Here is an 18,266-nt window from a genome sequence, read left to right on the forward strand (position 1 = left end):
CGTACTGAACTCTAGACCTTTGTGTCCCATCTCCTCAAGCCCTCATGATCTGTAGGTATTGACCCCTGGTCATTTTCTTATCGGTCATCCGCTGGATGCTCTACCGGAGTATCCGTTGCAAGATGTGAAGATGAATAGATTAAGTCGGTTTCAGCTGTTACAGCAAATTTCACAAAGTTTTTGGCATCGGTGGCACTTAGAATATCTTCACACTTTGCAACAGCGGGTCAAATGGACGGACTTCACCTCTCCTCCTAAGGAAGGTGATTTAGTTCTGCTGAAAGAGGACAACGTCGTCGGAATCGCGGTCGGATAATTAAACTCTACCCAGGATCGGATGGTGTGGTCAGATTAGCGGATATTCGGGTTGCAAATGGAGCAACGCTCAAGCGGGCAATAGGTAGGCTATCTAGACTGCCTTTAGACTAATTACAAAAAAAAATCGGTTTTACGTATATACTTGTATACTTATTTATTTTTAAGCAGCGGTTACTGCTTAGGCGGGAGAATGTTCGGTACCGACGAACACTTTAATAATTGTATGTGGGTAGGTTCTTATATTTGTATGTGGGTAGGTTCTTTTATTTTTGACAGCCTACTCAGTCGTTGGCAGCCTCTCGTCGGGTTATCTGCTCTTGTTTTTCGGCGCGGTCTCGATATTCGCAATATTTGTATTTTCGGTTAAATATTACCAGCTACTATTAGGCATTATATTTGTGTATACGATTATAAGTGGACATGTGATTTTGTGTGTGAGAACCTCAAGATTAAAACGGATTACTCAAGCATCGGGAGGGCCCTCCACGCCGAGCTTTGGACCTTGAACCATCACGTGAGCAAAAACCTATATAATATTTATTTTATTAAATATATTTATCCAACAAAAATGCATAAGGCAAATGACATTGTGAAAATCCAAAAGTTTTTAGACCATTTTACCTAGCGCATGCTAGTTTATTTCCGCAAGGTGGAGTATAATGCTATAGTAAATAAAAACGTGGTTTGCAAAATGAGCAAAGTTATTGATTGATTGAGATTGTGCCGAAAGAGTTTTAGGCGATATGAGTTTTATCACAGTTAAACAACAACATGTTCAGAATGTGTGGAATCCCCATGTCTTTTTTACTGAAACCGTTGAGATAATTTTATGTAGATTCAGGCACATGATAAATAGACACAAAGGGTCCACTCTGCAAGTGCATGTACCTATCTACTTGAAATTGTGTTACGAAAAAAAATATTCACGACACACTTGCAAAGTTTGCAAAATTCAACGTCAATAACATGAAGATTTAGTTTTCGATGGATTTAATGACATAATATGTTTTACTATGTAATTCCCGTAAATCATAACATACATATGCCGATTCCCATCCATCCAGCATCACCTTTTCTATACTTAAAATTATCACTTAAGTCTTTACCAAACTTACACACGCATAAAAACAGCCACCCTTTATTTTTTTATTAACGTTAGAACGTCTTCTGTCTGTCTTTACATTTACTGAACAAAGTGAGACATTCCCGCACCGGCCTCAAGGGATTTAAGGGTGTCGTGTTTATTGTACAATACACTGTACAGGCTCCTTTGAGAATCACAACTCATGCGTTTAATTCTGTGCCACACACTGTAGGTATAACGTGAAAGACAACTTCGATACACAACAAACTTCTACAGCACATGCTGAGCTGGTGCCTTTTTAACGCTCTGGACAGCAACAGTAAATAAATAGTAAACCAAAAAATGGTCACGAGATAGTATTTAGGACAAATTTTTGTTTTTTGGAATTTTCAAAAATTGGTCAGATTGACCGCCTATGCCCTTTTGGTATCCTATACCTCTTCTGTAACACCCTGTATAGGGTGTGGTCTGTGCTCAGTCCCAACAGACCTGCGGTGCCTGGATTTACAAACACAGCTGTAAAACTGGGAACAATTAACATATTAAAACAAAAACAAGGAAGTTTACAACTCTATGTATGTAGATCTGTGTTCTCGCACTCTACACAATAATACTCAGGTAGAAATCTTCAATCTACGTAAGTACATAACATTATGCTCACGAATGTAATCCACGAAGGAAGCCAGAGGTGATTCGCAAGTGAGTCACCCGCTTTTTGCTATACATTTGTACTCACTACTCACGTAAAATACAATAAGGGTACACATCTCGAATCTAGAATCTAGATATGCAGGTTTCCTCACAATCTACTTATGTAAGTCATGTTTGACATTTAATATTTTTAGCACTCATTAAAAACACCGGTATTATGATATTTAATCGATTATTGAAATAATAATTATAAACCGCTAGATATAAAGGTCACTCCTCCCATTGACAAATTTATTTCGATGAATTTATTTAAAAATACCTACAGGGAACCTTACCGTGTAAACACATTTTTACAATCAACCCTTAAGACTAAAAATAAATGCATTCTATTTGTGCAACCGCCCCTAAAATTACGCCATCTTGTTTACAGCGTACACTTGGATTCGCCCGGAGGGTTACTCTATACTGACGATAAACGAACGAACCAGAGCTGTCGTGCAATCGGCACGTTTAATACAACGAGATAGAGTCGTGGCTCGCGCAGCAGCGCTTTGAAACTTAGTTTTTCGCCACATAGAGTGACCTCACGGTGTCCCAAGGGGCCTCCCACTCTCAGGCTAGTAATTTATGACGGCATAAAGTTTACGCCCCGCACTAAAGTGTTTTAGTGGTCCTTTTTCAATCGAGCGTTTTCTAACTTTACTCTTGTTCCTTTGGGTTACAAGTGGGTTTCTATGTATACATAGGGTGTTGCAAAAGTGCGCATGGTAAAAAGACACGTTACTATATAACAATATTTGAACGCGTTTTTCAAAAGTCGTAGAGCAAAAGTTTTCCCGAATGACTCCAAAGAGTAACACTCTTTCGGCTTAGTATACCATTTTTGCAACATGTATATGTTATCAGCTGCCTAGGGTTGGAATTAAATCGGATGGAGGTTTTATTTTACGTGTTAATGAAAATTCTATGTAAACAAGCATAATATTTATTATGATTTTTTTATTTTTTTTACACCTAATAAAAGGAAATTCAAGACAGTATTTGAGTAAGTATAGTAAGTAATTAAATTTAAGTTCAGAATTTACAGTTCAGGAAAAGATGCTTGCTAAGAAGTTTCGTAAACATTCACAAACATTAAATTTAAATACAGTACCTATCTCTATCAAAATTAACTTTTCTTCTGTATTCTATTCTTAAATAATACCACTACTATTATTCGATACTTAAGCAGGTACTTAATTTTTTCAGTACCTTACCTACGCAACTTAAGGATAAACAAAGAACCTTCGGCCTTGTAGCTGAAAATAGCTGACACTCAATACGGTATAAGTTACAGCCTTCAGAGGCACTCGATATAAACACTCACACCTTGTTTAATAGGTACTTCAGGGGTAGTTCTGTGGGGCTACCACCACCAAACATTATCAATACATAAGCAGCGTCGCTCGCCTAAAAAGTATGACAAAACTTGTATGGATCTGACAGATGTTTGACAGGTGCTTAGTGTGGGTGGTGGTAAGGTAGCTGCACTGACTTTTCGCCAGTTTTTATGGTGCTAAATTCTGAGAATTCGTGAAAAAAAAACTACTGTCAATTAGTTTTTTTTTACCAATTTTCATATGTCGTTGATCAAAAGTTGTTGAGAATGACGGACTGTAAAAAAAGCTCTTGACATAACCTGTAGCGTAGTGTAGTAAAACCTTTATATTGTGTCCTAGTGTGAGCGTAAACCATAAACAGATTTGTTTAGGCTGTTTGTACACTTGTTTAGGTTTAGGCTGTTTGCACACTATCGTTGGTGTTTCGACGTTTGCCCGAGCCCGTATAAATAAGTTTGTTTTGGTTACGTCATTTTATGAATGGTAAATGTTAGTCATTTCGCTGGTCCTAGCGTTAGGGTAACTGTAGTCACGAGTTTATGGGTTTATTAGGGCTAGGAACAAATCAAAAGTTAGGTAAATAGGATAAATCCCAGATAATTTGATATTAAATGTAGGCACCTATTATATACAATATTAAATATTCTATAATATATAGTATATTGTGTATGTATAAATAATATTGATCTGCTTTGTATCTTCTAAAACTCATTATTAGCCATCGATACGCATCTAAACTAATACCCACAGTTAGTTCGGTAAAATTCTCTTCGTTGGCCTATATTTTTACCGTAACTTATGTACTTAAAAGAAAGCGGCCAAAAGCGTACACCCTTAAAAAATATCTGCCTCGGCTGGGATGCAAACCCTGGAACCTCGGTCAGTAGAGTCAGTAACCACTGTACCATTCGTCTCCAGCATGCCAACTAGACTTGAAATTGAAACCACATTACAAAAACACAAAATGGTGGTCAACACAACGTGGTTTTCCGCTTCCCTGCAGAAAATGGAAGCATAGAGACCAACAACGCTAGCTTTGTTACGGGTAAATATATTAACCTATAGGTGATTTTTTCTTTAACTGCCTGAAAAAAATATCTTAGCAATGTTAGCTTTATCACATATACATACGTACTCGTTACAATAACATCTTCTGTTTATCAAGATCAGTAACACTTTTACTGATCTTGATTGGTAGCGATTTTGAAGGCATACATTTTATTTTAAGTACAACTACAAACTTTGGAATATGGAAAATAAGATTTACACAATCTTTATGAAGTACCTAGCTATTTTTTATATTGGTGCCTTCAGAATCACCTTTCGGTGCCTACCAACAACTGTGTCATTTAATATTGTTACTAACACAACTATGGACTTATATCTGAAATAAATATTATTCTAATCCATTTAACATTATATATGAGTCTGATTGATAGCTTATCCCATTTTCATTTGAGTAAAAGTACTTAAAACTTGGTGGATCAACCCCGTTTAATACCATTCATATTAAACCCGTATCGTACACCGTACGTGTTGGTATAAGCTATCAAAATTATACATATGAAATTTATGTCATTTTGATTGGCATTTAAATCAGAATTTACATATGAAATGGTTATTATACGGGGCTGATATTACGAGTATTATGAGTTGCGGGGATGATTGATGATACTTTGTTTATTGTTAAAATATACAGGCCCAGTTTGGCATTGAAGTAGACATATTTATCTAATCATGAACAAAGTCAAAGTAAAATGTTTTTATTCATCGTATAAATATAAAATTTTCTGATGAACTTAATACATGCTCAAAGACAAGCCAATGATAACGATTTATTTCATATTTTCTATTTCACGATATTAATAGGTGGACGCTTTAGCAGACTTAAGGTAAGCTATCTATCGGTATAGTATAAGTATCGTACCAAACTCGGAAAGTGGACGCACTTGTGTGAATTTCTATACAAAGAATACTGAATGCGATGCGTCCGTTGCGTATGATGCCGAAAGGACGCTTACCTTTACTCGAAAATTTCAGTTTTGATACTCGCAGTAACAATCACTTTTAATTTACGATTTGCTATCGTAACTTCGATCTTCATCTTAGGTAATTCACTAATATTTATTTTTCCTTTTACAATGATTACCAAGCTAAAAGAGAGAATCTGCTTGAACGGCTAAATGGTGTGGTGGTTAGTGATCCTGACGGGTATGCCGAAGGTCCCGGGTTCGATTTCCGGCTGGGGCAGATATTTTTTTAAAGACAGATATTTGTACTCGGGTCTTGGGTGTGGATATTTATATTTAGTATGTATTTGTTTAGATATATCAGCTGTCCGACACCCATAACACAGATTCTGTCTAGCTTGGGGTCGGATGGCTGTGTGTGAGATGTCACCACATATTTATTTTCAATATTTATTTACTCTAAATATTCTGGAGACACCAACGCAGCTTCTAGGAACAAGGTAAAATCAGAATACCGGACCATTACCTCAACAATGCAATACCTATTGAAGCATAAATCGATTACCCAAACTATTTCCAGTGTGTTTGCTCGCCCCCGCTAGAGAGGGTTACACTGACTTTGCGTCAAGACTTAAATTTTCATTCTAGTGAATGTTTAACCAATTTCACGAGACGAATTCTCGACTTGTGACATTCACGGGTAAACCTTGGGTGTATCGATGCAATATGGCCAACGAATTAAGACAGGCTTGTGAGTTGTAGCTTTAAGGTAAGCGACCAGATATTATATGGGTATCGCACGTATCGTACTAAACGGATTTTCATAAATTAATGTAGAAACGACGTCGCATATCCACATGAAGTGGACAATACTGTGTGAATTTCTAATAAAACTGATACCGAAACGAACCTCCTAAAGCCAACTTACTGATTTTACTGTATTATCGGCAGCAAAGCATATCAAATACATTGACCCTCCTTCAGGAAATTCATCGGACACCCTGTAGCTATATGCGTAAAGTCAGAGTAGACCATCAGGAAGCGAACGACCATCCCACCCCCCCGTTTGTTTGATAAACAAAAATGACAAATCGCTTAGCGTCCACTACGGTTCAAGTTTAGAGCAAGCATTTACGTTCTATTGTCATTCGTGAACGATTTATTTGAAGTATTGGCAAAAATGTCGACTTACTAGAGTTTTTTTGCTGATGTAATCTTCTATAGGTACCTTGTTTCATCCAAGATGATGCCTGTGACAGTTCACAATTTTCCGAATGCGTAAACAAATAGGTACTATTGTGAAATCTGTGTCAATGAATTTACATTTCATTTGATACGACTCAAGTACCTAAGTCAAGATACATACCAAACCTATATAATTTAATTATGGAATATGTCAAAACTAAAAACGACTCCATAAGGTCACAGAAATCATCTTAGTTCAGCTAATGAGGTAAAAACGTCGCAAATTATCAAAAGTCGCTGTCCAAAAATTGTTCAGGTATTATTTTTATTTAGGCACTTCACAATCATACTGATCTTTTTTTTCCGTTTTTGCACACCCGTACTTTTTATCTTTGTACCTCCTGCGGGTTGACTGGCAGAAAATGCTCTTAGCATTAAGTCCACCCTTTGTACTTTTATTTGTAATATTTGTGCAATAAAGAGTTAAATAATAATAATAAAATTTATCTTTTTCCACACCGTGTAGTAACTGACCTAAATTCTGGATAAACAGATAAAACCAATGGATGGAAGTACCTCGAACCAACCTGAATGAAGTCTGAAATAACTGGGACCGCACTTTAGCGGTAACTTGTTATTTTAATATCTGGAGAGGGTCGGTATCGCGAACAACTTTTAAATTGTATCACAAAATGAATTAAGTTTTGTAAAAAGTTTTTGACTGATGCCTGGTGTTAAAGTTACTTCAGCAAGGAAAGAGAATATTCAAAATGCCTAGTAAAGTTAGGTAAGGTTAGGTTACTGATAATTAAAAAATATTATTTGTACTTAATGATTGGAAGTAGTTTTTGTGGTTCTTACCAAAAACTATAATAAAATTTCAGGTAAATCTTCTCTAGATATTTTTTTTATTACTTTATCAAAATCTAACTATCATGTAAATAATATGTAGATAGGTACCTAATATTCAAAACGCTTTCACAAAATATGCTTTGGATGAAAAATGGTATGAGCAAACAGATTGCCTTACCGCGAAAAGGCGAAAGAGGATGTAATGGAAAAATATAATAACAATAAGGTATTCACACTGAGTAAAGAGGAAAGAAACGAAAATATGTAAAAAAATATTTAGATAAATACTTATTGAGGGACGGAAAATGTGGAACCTAAAAAATAAAACAAGATTTGTTTTTTCTAAGAAAATTTTTGAGAGTTGAGATGACAGAGTTTCATCTTTTGCACTCTGTTTTAACAGCACTGTAAGATTGAATTATATTTTACAGTGTTTTGCAAAAGTTTCTAGGTTAAAAAAAAAAAAAAAAAAATCTCTATCTGTCTGTACCAAGAGTTACCGGTTCTGGTTACTACCCTTTTTTGACACCCTGTATTATTTTATTATCATCACCAAGTATCGAGTTGAAATACCACTGCTAATATAGTCTAGTAACAATGAGTTTAGTAACGTAATACTAATTATATAATATGTCGTAAATATTGCACTACAAAGGCCAAACATTTCCTTCTATGTCATAACAATGAGCTATATAAAAACACTGGTACCAATCCATTTTAGAGGACCACACATTTTTTCAATGAACATCCTTATACACTGCCGGGCAATGAAATAGTTCCACTGATATAACATCAAATTACTCCTAAACGGAAAATGCTAGCTTAATAACGCCTTCTGCAATATTGAAGAATATTTAATTGCGCATCAGAATATTCCCATGTAAAAACTTAAATATTGTAATAAAAAATTAAATTAAATGTTTTTAAAAAAATAAAACAAAATCTCTAATTATGCGTTTATTAGGTGTAAACGTGGTATTTTGATAACTCAGTACTTGGTGTTTCCTTCACCTGCTCTCAATACAGCTTCTACGCGATTGGGCATGCTGACTCCCAGATTCCTCAGCATATGCTGTGGAATGTTCTCCCATTCTTTGATGAGCGCGTCTTTCAGACCACGAAGTGTAATTGGAGGTGGAACTCGGTCTCTCACAGGTCTGTCAAGATCTTCCCAAGCATGCTCAATGGGATTCAAACCGGGGCTCCTTGCTGGCCACTCCATTTTGTGGATTCCTACGTCATGAAGATACTCATTTACAACTTGAGCAGTGTGCGCCCGTGTATTATCGTGCATGAACAATGCATTCTCGCCCATATTGGCCAAAAACGGACCAGCATGTTCATTGAGGACCTCATTGGTGTATCTCACAGTAGTTAGGTTCCCGTTCTCGATTGGAACTAACGCTGTTCGACCATCTGCAGAGTTACCCGCCCGCACGCGAAAGCGGCTTCCGACTTGTGCCACTTTTTCTTCAAAACATACTTGTGAAAAATGTTCTGCTGGTTGTCGGTATACTCTTTTCTTCCCATCACGATGGTACAGCATGAATTATGACTCATCTGAGAACATCACTCTGCCCCATTTGTCCTCACCCCATTCTGTATGATTACGGGCGTATCGCAATCGGACAACTTTATGATGCCGTTCCAGTTTTGGGCCATTTGCTGGCTTGTAATGCTTTAATCTTCTTTCGGCAAGACGTCTCCTGACTGTCCACTCGCTTATTGGCCCCCTTCGAACTTGTAGAAGTTGTTGTTGAACGGCTACTCCCGTCTGATGTCGATTTCTTGAATCGTGAATCGATCTTTACGGACTGTTGTGCACCTTGGCTTGCCAGTACCTGGTCTTCTCAGGTTTAATCCAGTCTCCCTAAACCTTTAGATCACTCGTCGTACAGTAGTATGAGTCACGCCCATTATTCTGGCCGCATTTCTTTGGCTGGTTCCCATGTCCACCATGGTGATGATTCTCGCACAATCCTCGCGTGATACAGGCATAATTTATGGGTACGAGAGCCGCAAGACTTTACAATTTCATAATTATTTCACAACGACAAAAAAAGAATGAAATAAAAAGCAAAATTAAAAACGAAGCAAATGTTTTCCTAAACTTTCAAACCCGAAAATTTTGCTTCTTATCTTTTTTTATCCATGGCTTCGAAAAAAACACTATTAGAAAGAGTTTGCATTTAAAAATGTTTGCATAATAAACTATATTTCATTAAACTTTTTCATTCATGAAGCTAGGTTCTATATTTTAGGAGATATTAAGGTGTTTGTCGGCATTTTGTGGGTGGAACTATTTCATTGCCCGGCATTCATACTAGCTGTTCCCGCAAGCTTCGCTTCGCCTTTAAAGGTTTTCCCGTGGGTATTCCGGGATAAAAAGTAGCCTATGTTTTTTCTCAGGGTCTAGACCATATGTATACCAATTTTCATTCAAATCCGTTCAGTAGTTTTGGCCTGAAAGAGTAACAGAAAGACACAGTTACTTTCGCATTTATAATATTATCTTAATATTATAAATGCGAAAGTAACTGTGTCTGTCTGTCTGGCTGTTACTCTTTCACGCCAAAACTACTGAACGGATTTGTATGAAATTTGGTATACATATGGTCTAGACCCTACACCTTTAATTTTTTTCCGTCTAACCCTCCAATTTAAGCTCCTCCCTTCATTTCAACACCTTCTTCAACATTTCAGTATAATATATATTCTTCCGTTCTCAATTCCAGACCTGCACGATGCGCTCCGCACGGCGCGCTCGCAGGAGATCCGAATTCCCTTCGGCGTCGGCGTGGCGGGGCTGGCGGCGCAGACCAAATGCCCGATTAACATCAAGAACGCTTATGCTGATCCTAGGTGAGGAATAGAATAGAATATTTTGACTGTCAAGAATGATGTAATAGGGATTTGAAAAGAATTGAATTGGTTATAGTAAGGGACGATGATGACGGTCGTAAAAGGACATCATAAGTTCGGAACGTAAGAGATAGAGAAAACATGGATGACATATTCTTGTTTCGAGCAGAAGTCTTGAGAGAAAAATGTATTATTATAATTATAGACAGGCATTGTAATCTAGAGGAAACCGTGGACAGGTAAACGTGACTAATGCCTAAACTAAGCCGAAATTATACGTTAATAAGAAGTACTTAACTAAAACTCAAGTCATTTAAAATTTAGGGGTGAAGGCAACTTTTGACTTAGAGTTTAGCTTAAGATTTTGGAGACGTTGTTCTTAAAATCGACTTAAGAAGTAAAGATTTCAGAGTATCTACTTGTCTACCATTATTGAAAAGTTTCTAGTTTCCCAAGTAGTAAGAATAACACTGAATAATGTATTAAATTTTTATGATAAAATTATTGGTATATAGTAGTGTAGAACCACCAAAGTTCCACCATCATTGTGTGTCAAGTAATTTTAACTCAATTTCGCAACTGTTGTGATCCTGTTCTCGTTCGTTCGTTTTTTTTGTAAAGCTAGAGTATCACTCCAGCTGCAGGTCGAAGGACTTGAAGGCACAATTGAAATTCAATTTGTATACCCCAACTAATAAATCGTCTTTTCGAATCCAGGTTCAACAGCGAGATCGACGCTCGCACCGGCTACAAGACGGAGCTGATCCTGTGCATGCCCATCTGCAACTACGAGGGGGGCGTGGTCGGCGTCGCGCAGATCATCAACAAGACTGACGGTTAGTGCTGGTTCAACAACATTCGGCTCTTGGATGTAAAATAAATATGTAGTCAAAAATGAAAAAGTTCCAGTGACAAAGGCACCAAATTGTTCCTAAACGGAAAATACTACCTTGATGACGTAATCTGCAATATTAAAGTATATTTAACAGCGCATCAGAATATTATCAACCACTTTTCCTCAGACTACATTCGACTTGTTTCCGGGCTGGTTAGAAAAACTGCATGTCATTTGAATTAACACAATGCAAACAAATCAATATTGATACGTAACCACAACCACAAATTAAACCATTCTTCCTCTACCCAGGCTCAAAAGAATTCTCGCCGCGAGATGTGGAAGTCTTCAGACGGTACCTGACATTCTGCGGCATCGGCATCCAAAACGCCCAGCTCTTCGAGTCATCAGTCCTGGAATACAAACGCAACCAGATCCTATTGGCTTTAGCCAGAAGTATCTTTGAGGAGCAGAGCAACTTGGAGTGTTTGGTGACGAAGATCATGACTGAAGCAAGGGAGTTGTTGAAGTGTGAAAGATGTGCGGTGTTCATTTTGGATACTGACCATTGTGAGTCGGTAAGTGGTTTTTCATTTCGCAAGATCTAGAGTAGTTTAAACTACAGTCGACCGTCAGAATATTAGGCCATAAACTTAATCCTAACTAATATTATAAATGTGATAGTAACTGTGTCTGTCTGTCTGTCTTTCTGTCTGTCTGTCTGTCTGTCTGTTACTCTTTCACGCCAAAACTACTGAACGGATTTGAATGAAATTTGGTATACATACGGTTAAGACCCTGGGAAAGAACATAGGCTACTTTTTATCCCGGAATTCCCACGGGAAAACTTTTTAAGGCGAAGTGAAGCGCTATATAATATAATTTTAATATCAATTTGAAACACTTTTTTGGATAACTCTACTACAGACACTCATTGGGACGCTCTCAGTGTCTGATTGCAATCAGGTGGATGCAGGTGGTGCCAAAAATAAATTACAATTGATGAAGACATAGTCACCCTTTATCCTGACCTGCTGCCGCTACACGGGTTCGTTATCGATGTAGATAAAAGTCACTTTATCGCGATTTGCCATAAATATGGCACTGTGATTGATGCAACACGCATTAAACGAGTTTATCGTCATCGATAACTACCCGTGTAGCAGCATCTAGGATTTAAATTATTCTTGATGATATGCTATGATGTGATACCATTCCAGAGCCACTTGGAGCGTATAGTCCAGCGGCCGGGCTGCCAGCAGTCGACCACCCCCGCGCTGCCGCCCCCCGCCCCCACTCGCTTCCACACGCTCTTCGAGTTGGGAGCGCAGCAGACGCGGCGCACGCTCAGCCCTAAACATGATAATAAGTCTACGCTCGCTTGCATCGCTTTGGCTGTAAGTACAGTACATTATGTGGTTTGTAAAAGTTATTATTATTCTTAAGGTATTGCGCCAGTTATTCGTTGCTGTTTTTGAGAGAATTACAATTATGGGCTGACTCTAAAGTATAACAAAATTTTTATACTTGTGAGGCCAAAGCCGAAAATTCCTAATCCAATTCCTTCCTTAGGAACAGGTTCCAAAAGGTTTCCTTTGCTGTGACGTATTTTTGATGAATTTTTTCAACTATTGTCGTTGAAACTACCTACCCTACCCCAGTTCCATAGCAGACCTTACAAGGCTTCCCAATTTAAACGGCGCATGAAAATTTCCAGGTGGCGCAAACGAACAAAGCGCTGAACATATCAGACGTGGACTGTTGGCGGAAGGAGAACATGGTGGTGACCGACCAGGCCAGTGACGACGCCATCGACATACGCACCATGCTGTGTATGCCTATTGTTAATGCGAATAAGGACGTGATAGGTGTGGCGCAGCTGATTAATAAGGTTAGTTCTACTTGCTAGCACTGGACGCAAGACGCGCTCGTTAAGACGTGACAACAGTTCTCCAACACACTCGCTCTCGAGGCCGTACGATGTGTGTGAGCGCGATGCAAAACATTTGTCACGTTTTGACGTACGCGTCTTGCGCCTCGTACTAGCTCGACAGAATGTGATTGGTTGAAGTGTTGTTGAAAAAGCAAAGCTCATAGAGTCTAATGGATTAGATAAAGATTTTTTCTTACTACTAGATGGAGCATAAAGGGGATTTACTATATCAAATAGGCATGTGTAATCAATAAAGAGGGACCCTATCATATGGTTCTTCTTATGCGAAACGTAGGAGATTCCCCCATGATTCTTCTTTTACTAGAATAACCTTTGTTACGCCAATAAAGATATTTTTTTCAAAAGTAACGATAAAAGTGTTAAAGTAAAGGTGTTTTCCAGGAGAACGGGTCTCAGTTCACGGAGAGCGACATCTCGATATTCGAGGCGTTCGCGATATTCTGCGGGCTCGGCATCCACAACACGCAGATGTATGAGAACGCGTGCAAGCTGATGGCCAAGCAGAAGGTGAGTTATGTATAGTTATAATATTATATCTTGCATATATGCAGGGGCACGGGTCTCCTTCCAATGAAGGAAGGGTTTTAGGCCTAGTCTACCCCACGCTGGCCTTAGTCGAATATTTTTTGCCATATTGTGGTTTTTCGCTAATTACATAAATAAGTAGCATTCTGACTTTTAGTGCACATAATTTAGATGTAGTTGTAGCCCAAACAATAGCTTTTGTGCGCCCTTACCACACTTCTAGGACTATTACATGAATTTCAGTAAAATAATGTCAATGGCGCAACTCGCTCCTATTTTGCAACGGAGTACCTATACATTATATTTAATGCGAAAAAGTTAGCGTCGTTAACACGTTCTGTTACTCTTCCAGGTCGCTCTCGAATGCCTGTCGTACCACGCCACGGCGGCTACAGAAGACACAGTCAAACTGTGTCAGGACTTCATCCCGTCGTCTGAAACCTACAACCTTTACAGTTTTCAGTTTCACGGTAAGTTTTGCTACGATACAACCATTTACAGCTTATTTGATTCACACTTTGTGAGTTTCAAAATAAGCTTTGTTACACTGGCTCAAGGTTCTATTTCCAACGATAAAGTAATGCTCTTGTTCTAGATCTGGCTCTATGTTAACTCCTATTTAGCATCCCCACCCGATTAGCATAAGTACTACTAGTATGTAGAATAGATAAGCAACACCTAGCATCTTTCTACTTTCGGCGGTGCCGAAAAATATAGTACCGAAATGACGTTAAATTTGAATAATTAAATAAAATGAGCGTTGGTAGCTCAGTTGGGTAAGCGCCCGCTTCTCACGCCAGAGATGCGGGTTCGAATCCCGGCGCTGACATGTACCAATGAGTTCTTTTCTGAATTTAAGTACAATGTATACCATCGCTCTTACGGTGAAAGAAAACATCGTGAGGAAACCTGCATAACTAGATTTAGCACATCTAGATTATGTGAACCCACCAATCTGCAGTGGACCAGCGTGGTGGGAAATGGTCCAAGCTTAGGAAGGCAGTTTAGACCTTGGGGATATGCACAAAGGTTCCACTCGAGAGAGCCAGGTGCAGGTACTGACACCCCCACAGAGAATATAATAGAATAAAATAGACGTTAAATTTATATGCCCCTTATTTTTATCATTTTCATTACATATTTCTTACAGACTTCGACCTCACGGATGAAGATACATGCAGAGCGACACTCCGAATGTTTTTACAGTGCAATCTGGTTGAAAAGTTCCATATACCTTACGACGTAAGTATGGAAGTTTTCGCAAGTCTTACCTAATATTATGAAGATAAAGATAAAATACTCTTTATTGTGACCTGACTACTGAGCCGATGGTCCCGGGTTCGATTCCCGGCTGGGCAGATATTTGTTTAAACACAGATATTTGTTCTCGGGTCTTGGATGTGCCCGAAAAATGGCAATAGGCCCGCCCCCTATTACATTGGGACTAACATAACACTCTGGCGAAAAGTGGGTGCAGCAATGCACCTCTGCCTACCCCGCAAGGGAGTACATTAGTACAAGGCGTGAGTGCGTGTGTGCGTGTATATTGTACACAAACAGAAACAGTTTCACATACATAGAAAATAAAATAAATAGTACCTACAATCGACGGCCTTATTACTAAAAGTATTATGTGATAATATGTCTTGTGTGTCTTGGCATGCTATGAACGGAGGCAGGTACACGAAATAAACCTACACGAGTGACGTATATCACCTGTTTCTGATATAAGTTAGGCGTCAGTCAGCAACTGACGCTAATCTAATTTCCCAATCCTAGCTTTCATCAACCCTTACAAACAACCCTAGTCTAGGTCTTGTGTTTGTAGTAGAAACGGTAAAAAGAAGAAGATTGAATACATAATATTCCTTCACAGGTTCTCTGTAGATGGACATTAAGCGTTAAGAAAAACTATCGTCCAGTAAAATACCACAACTGGAGACACGCTCTAAACGTTGCCCAAACAATGTTTGCTATGCTGAAGACGGGAAAAATGGAAAGGTTCATGTCAGACCTAGAAATTCTAGGGCTTCTAGTGGCCTGCCTTTGTCACGATCTTGACCATAGAGGGACGAATAATGCCTTCCAGACGAAAACTGAGAGTCCTCTAGCAATACTTTATTCAACATCTACGATGGAGCATCACCATTTCGATCAGTGTGTTATGATTTTGAACAGCGAAAGCAATAATATTTTTCAGGTTTGTACATATTTGTGTCTTTTTCTAATCATTATTATATAGCTTTTCACTCTTTTAGAAAATGTTTGAACTTTGTATTTTGGCCACTGTAAATTTTTACTATCGTTTATTGTTTCACAATTTACTAAAAGATTTTTGGCTGAAATCAATGTTTGTCTTAATAATTATTTGTAAATTCTAGGCCTTATCACCGTGCGATTACAAAGACGTGATGCGAGTCGTTGAGACGGCCATTTTATCAACGGATCTCGCGATGTATTTCAAGAAGAAATCGAAATTTCTAGATCTAGTCGACAACGGAGAATTTGACTGGCAGAGCCCTGAGAAGAAAGAACGTAAGATCTAGAAACTGATCATATAAAATATATTTCTTTATAATATTCCCAATATAGCAATGGGCCAAAATACGACACTGATGCCATAGCATGATTAAAATATCTGAAAGGATTTTTGGAGCACTTACTGAATCCCAAAATTTAAGACCTAAAATGTTTGAAAATTTAATTACTTTTATAGTCCAAAACAATTAGATTAAAATTCCCTGAGGCTAAAATTAAGTTGAAGGAATGCTTACTCAAACTAAATTATTATTGTACTGAGGATATCCTTGATTGATTTAAAGATTTTAAGATTTTATTTCTATACCTAGTTACCATAACAAGAAGACTGTTTAAGATAATTTTATGTTTTGTTTTTGTTTTGAAATTTTATTTCACTCTTGTGTGACATACACTGATTATGTTTTATTAATATAAATTACCTTTAGTCAAGTCATTTTTGGTACCCCAAGATACGGGCTTAGCCTAGTTTGGGGACCCCTGCTCCTTGTGATTAATGTCCAATTCAGACGTGTGCATAGATATAGTTTAAGTATAATACCTTGTTTAATATAAGTATAGTAAATATGTAACATTTCTTTTGCGCAATAAAGATTTTTTATTATTATTATTATTAGTTTGTTACAAATGAAGACGATTTGGAGGATGATATTTATGATACCATGTGTTTTCAGTACTATGCGGTATGATGATGACAGCCTGTGACGTGTCAGCTATAGCCAAGCCGTGGGAGGTCCAACACAAAGTGGCCAAGTTGGTGGCCGATGAGTTCTTTGACCAGGGTGATCTGGAGAAGCTACAGCTCAATCAACAGCCTATAGCTATGATGGACAGGTAGGTTATATTGCTGTGCAGTCATGTACAGCTATTCTTTAGCAATAATAATTTATTTGGATTCTGAAGGAATCTTAAAAAAATACCCAAGAACATAAGAAGTAACAAATTTGTAGTTTCACTGAAATACATTAAAAAATATAGGTATCTCATGATACCGGTTGACGATAATCATAAAAACCTTTTGCCAACACGAAAAAAGACACATTGTCAGGTATACCTAAATTTTTTCACGTTATGTTTCAGAGAAAAAAAAGACGAGCTGCCGCAAATGCAAGTAGGCTTTATCGACATGATATGCCTACCGTTGTACAAGGTCTTATCTGAAACTTTCCCGTGGATTCAGCCATTGTACTTGGGCACCCTAGAGAACCGACAAAGATGGCAGGATCTAGCTGAAAAAGTTGAAATGGGTCTGACTTGGATTGATCATGACACTATTGATAAGCCTATTGAGGAATTTACTGGTAAGAGTCAGAGATTTTGTAAATTATGTAAACATAGTTAAATAGAACGTGTGAGATGAGATACAATACGATAAGGGTAAAAAGATACCAAACTGAAAAATGCAATTGGCTTAACTGGATGACGAAAAGCATAGTTCTGAATTTGTATGACTTGGTTTATAATTGCCTACATTTTCTTTTTATTTTCAGCACTAAACGAGCCAATAAAAGATGTCGAGTTTACAGTGACAACGTTGAACTGTACGAAAGCAGCGACCGAAAATAACAGCTTAGTTTTAGCAAAACCATTCAAAACTTCTTTCTCGTCTTTCAAAATAAAGAAGACGCCAAACCCTATGTCTAGGCCACCAAGAAGGTACCGTATAAAATTCTATATATGTACGATATTAAATTAATAAAATGACTGAGCAAAAGCTATATTGCAAGAAAATCCTTTTAATTTGCTTTAAGTACATTAAGAAATGAAACTTCCAGATCACTCTATGCAGCATCCAGCTCACACAGGCCTGATAAAGAAGGATCCATAATGAAGAAGGCACTGTCAGTGAAAAACGACACTCGGAATAATCACACGACAACCCAGGTGCTACCTGAAGAGCCAGAAGTGGTATCACCGACTGCACATGACAACAAGATTGCGCACAAACACAAAGGAAGACTTTGCCACATGTTGTGACGTTTAAGTTTTGGCTGGTAAGCTATATTATTTATCTTTTTTTGTTGAATAATTAATGTTCATCAAAATTATCGTTATTAGAACCGTTAGTTTCATGATGAATACAGCCTATTATTATATCAAATTCACCTTTTTA

The 18,266-nt window shown here is 37.8% G+C and overlaps 1 protein-coding gene across 1 annotated transcript in view; it reads left to right on the forward strand.

Annotated features, from left to right (window-relative positions):
* LOC105393051 (cGMP-specific 3',5'-cyclic phosphodiesterase) overlaps window positions 1-18,266 on the forward strand; it is a 92,332-nt gene that overhangs the window by 72,300 nt on the left and 1,766 nt on the right. The window contains exons 5-18 of the mRNA XM_011564763.3: window positions 10,175-10,301; window positions 11,019-11,137; window positions 11,449-11,714; window positions 12,357-12,533; window positions 12,854-13,027; window positions 13,472-13,597; window positions 13,968-14,085; window positions 14,766-14,857; window positions 15,492-15,815; window positions 15,997-16,150; window positions 16,828-16,987; window positions 17,234-17,454; window positions 17,644-17,809; window positions 17,929-18,147. Coding sequence (XP_011563065.3) covers window positions 10,175-10,301; window positions 11,019-11,137; window positions 11,449-11,714; window positions 12,357-12,533; window positions 12,854-13,027; window positions 13,472-13,597; window positions 13,968-14,085; window positions 14,766-14,857; window positions 15,492-15,815; window positions 15,997-16,150; window positions 16,828-16,987; window positions 17,234-17,454; window positions 17,644-17,809; window positions 17,929-18,130 — 2,426 coding nt within the window. The 3' untranslated portion in view covers window positions 18,131-18,147. The remainder of the gene's footprint in view (window positions 1-10,174; window positions 10,302-11,018; window positions 11,138-11,448; window positions 11,715-12,356; window positions 12,534-12,853; window positions 13,028-13,471; window positions 13,598-13,967; window positions 14,086-14,765; window positions 14,858-15,491; window positions 15,816-15,996; window positions 16,151-16,827; window positions 16,988-17,233; window positions 17,455-17,643; window positions 17,810-17,928; window positions 18,148-18,266) is intronic.

The sequence above is a fragment of the Plutella xylostella genome, chromosome 26, assembly GCF_932276165.1.
Source record: "Plutella xylostella chromosome 26, ilPluXylo3.1, whole genome shotgun sequence".
In the NCBI taxonomy this organism is placed as follows: Eukaryota; Metazoa; Arthropoda; class Insecta; order Lepidoptera; family Plutellidae; genus Plutella; species Plutella xylostella.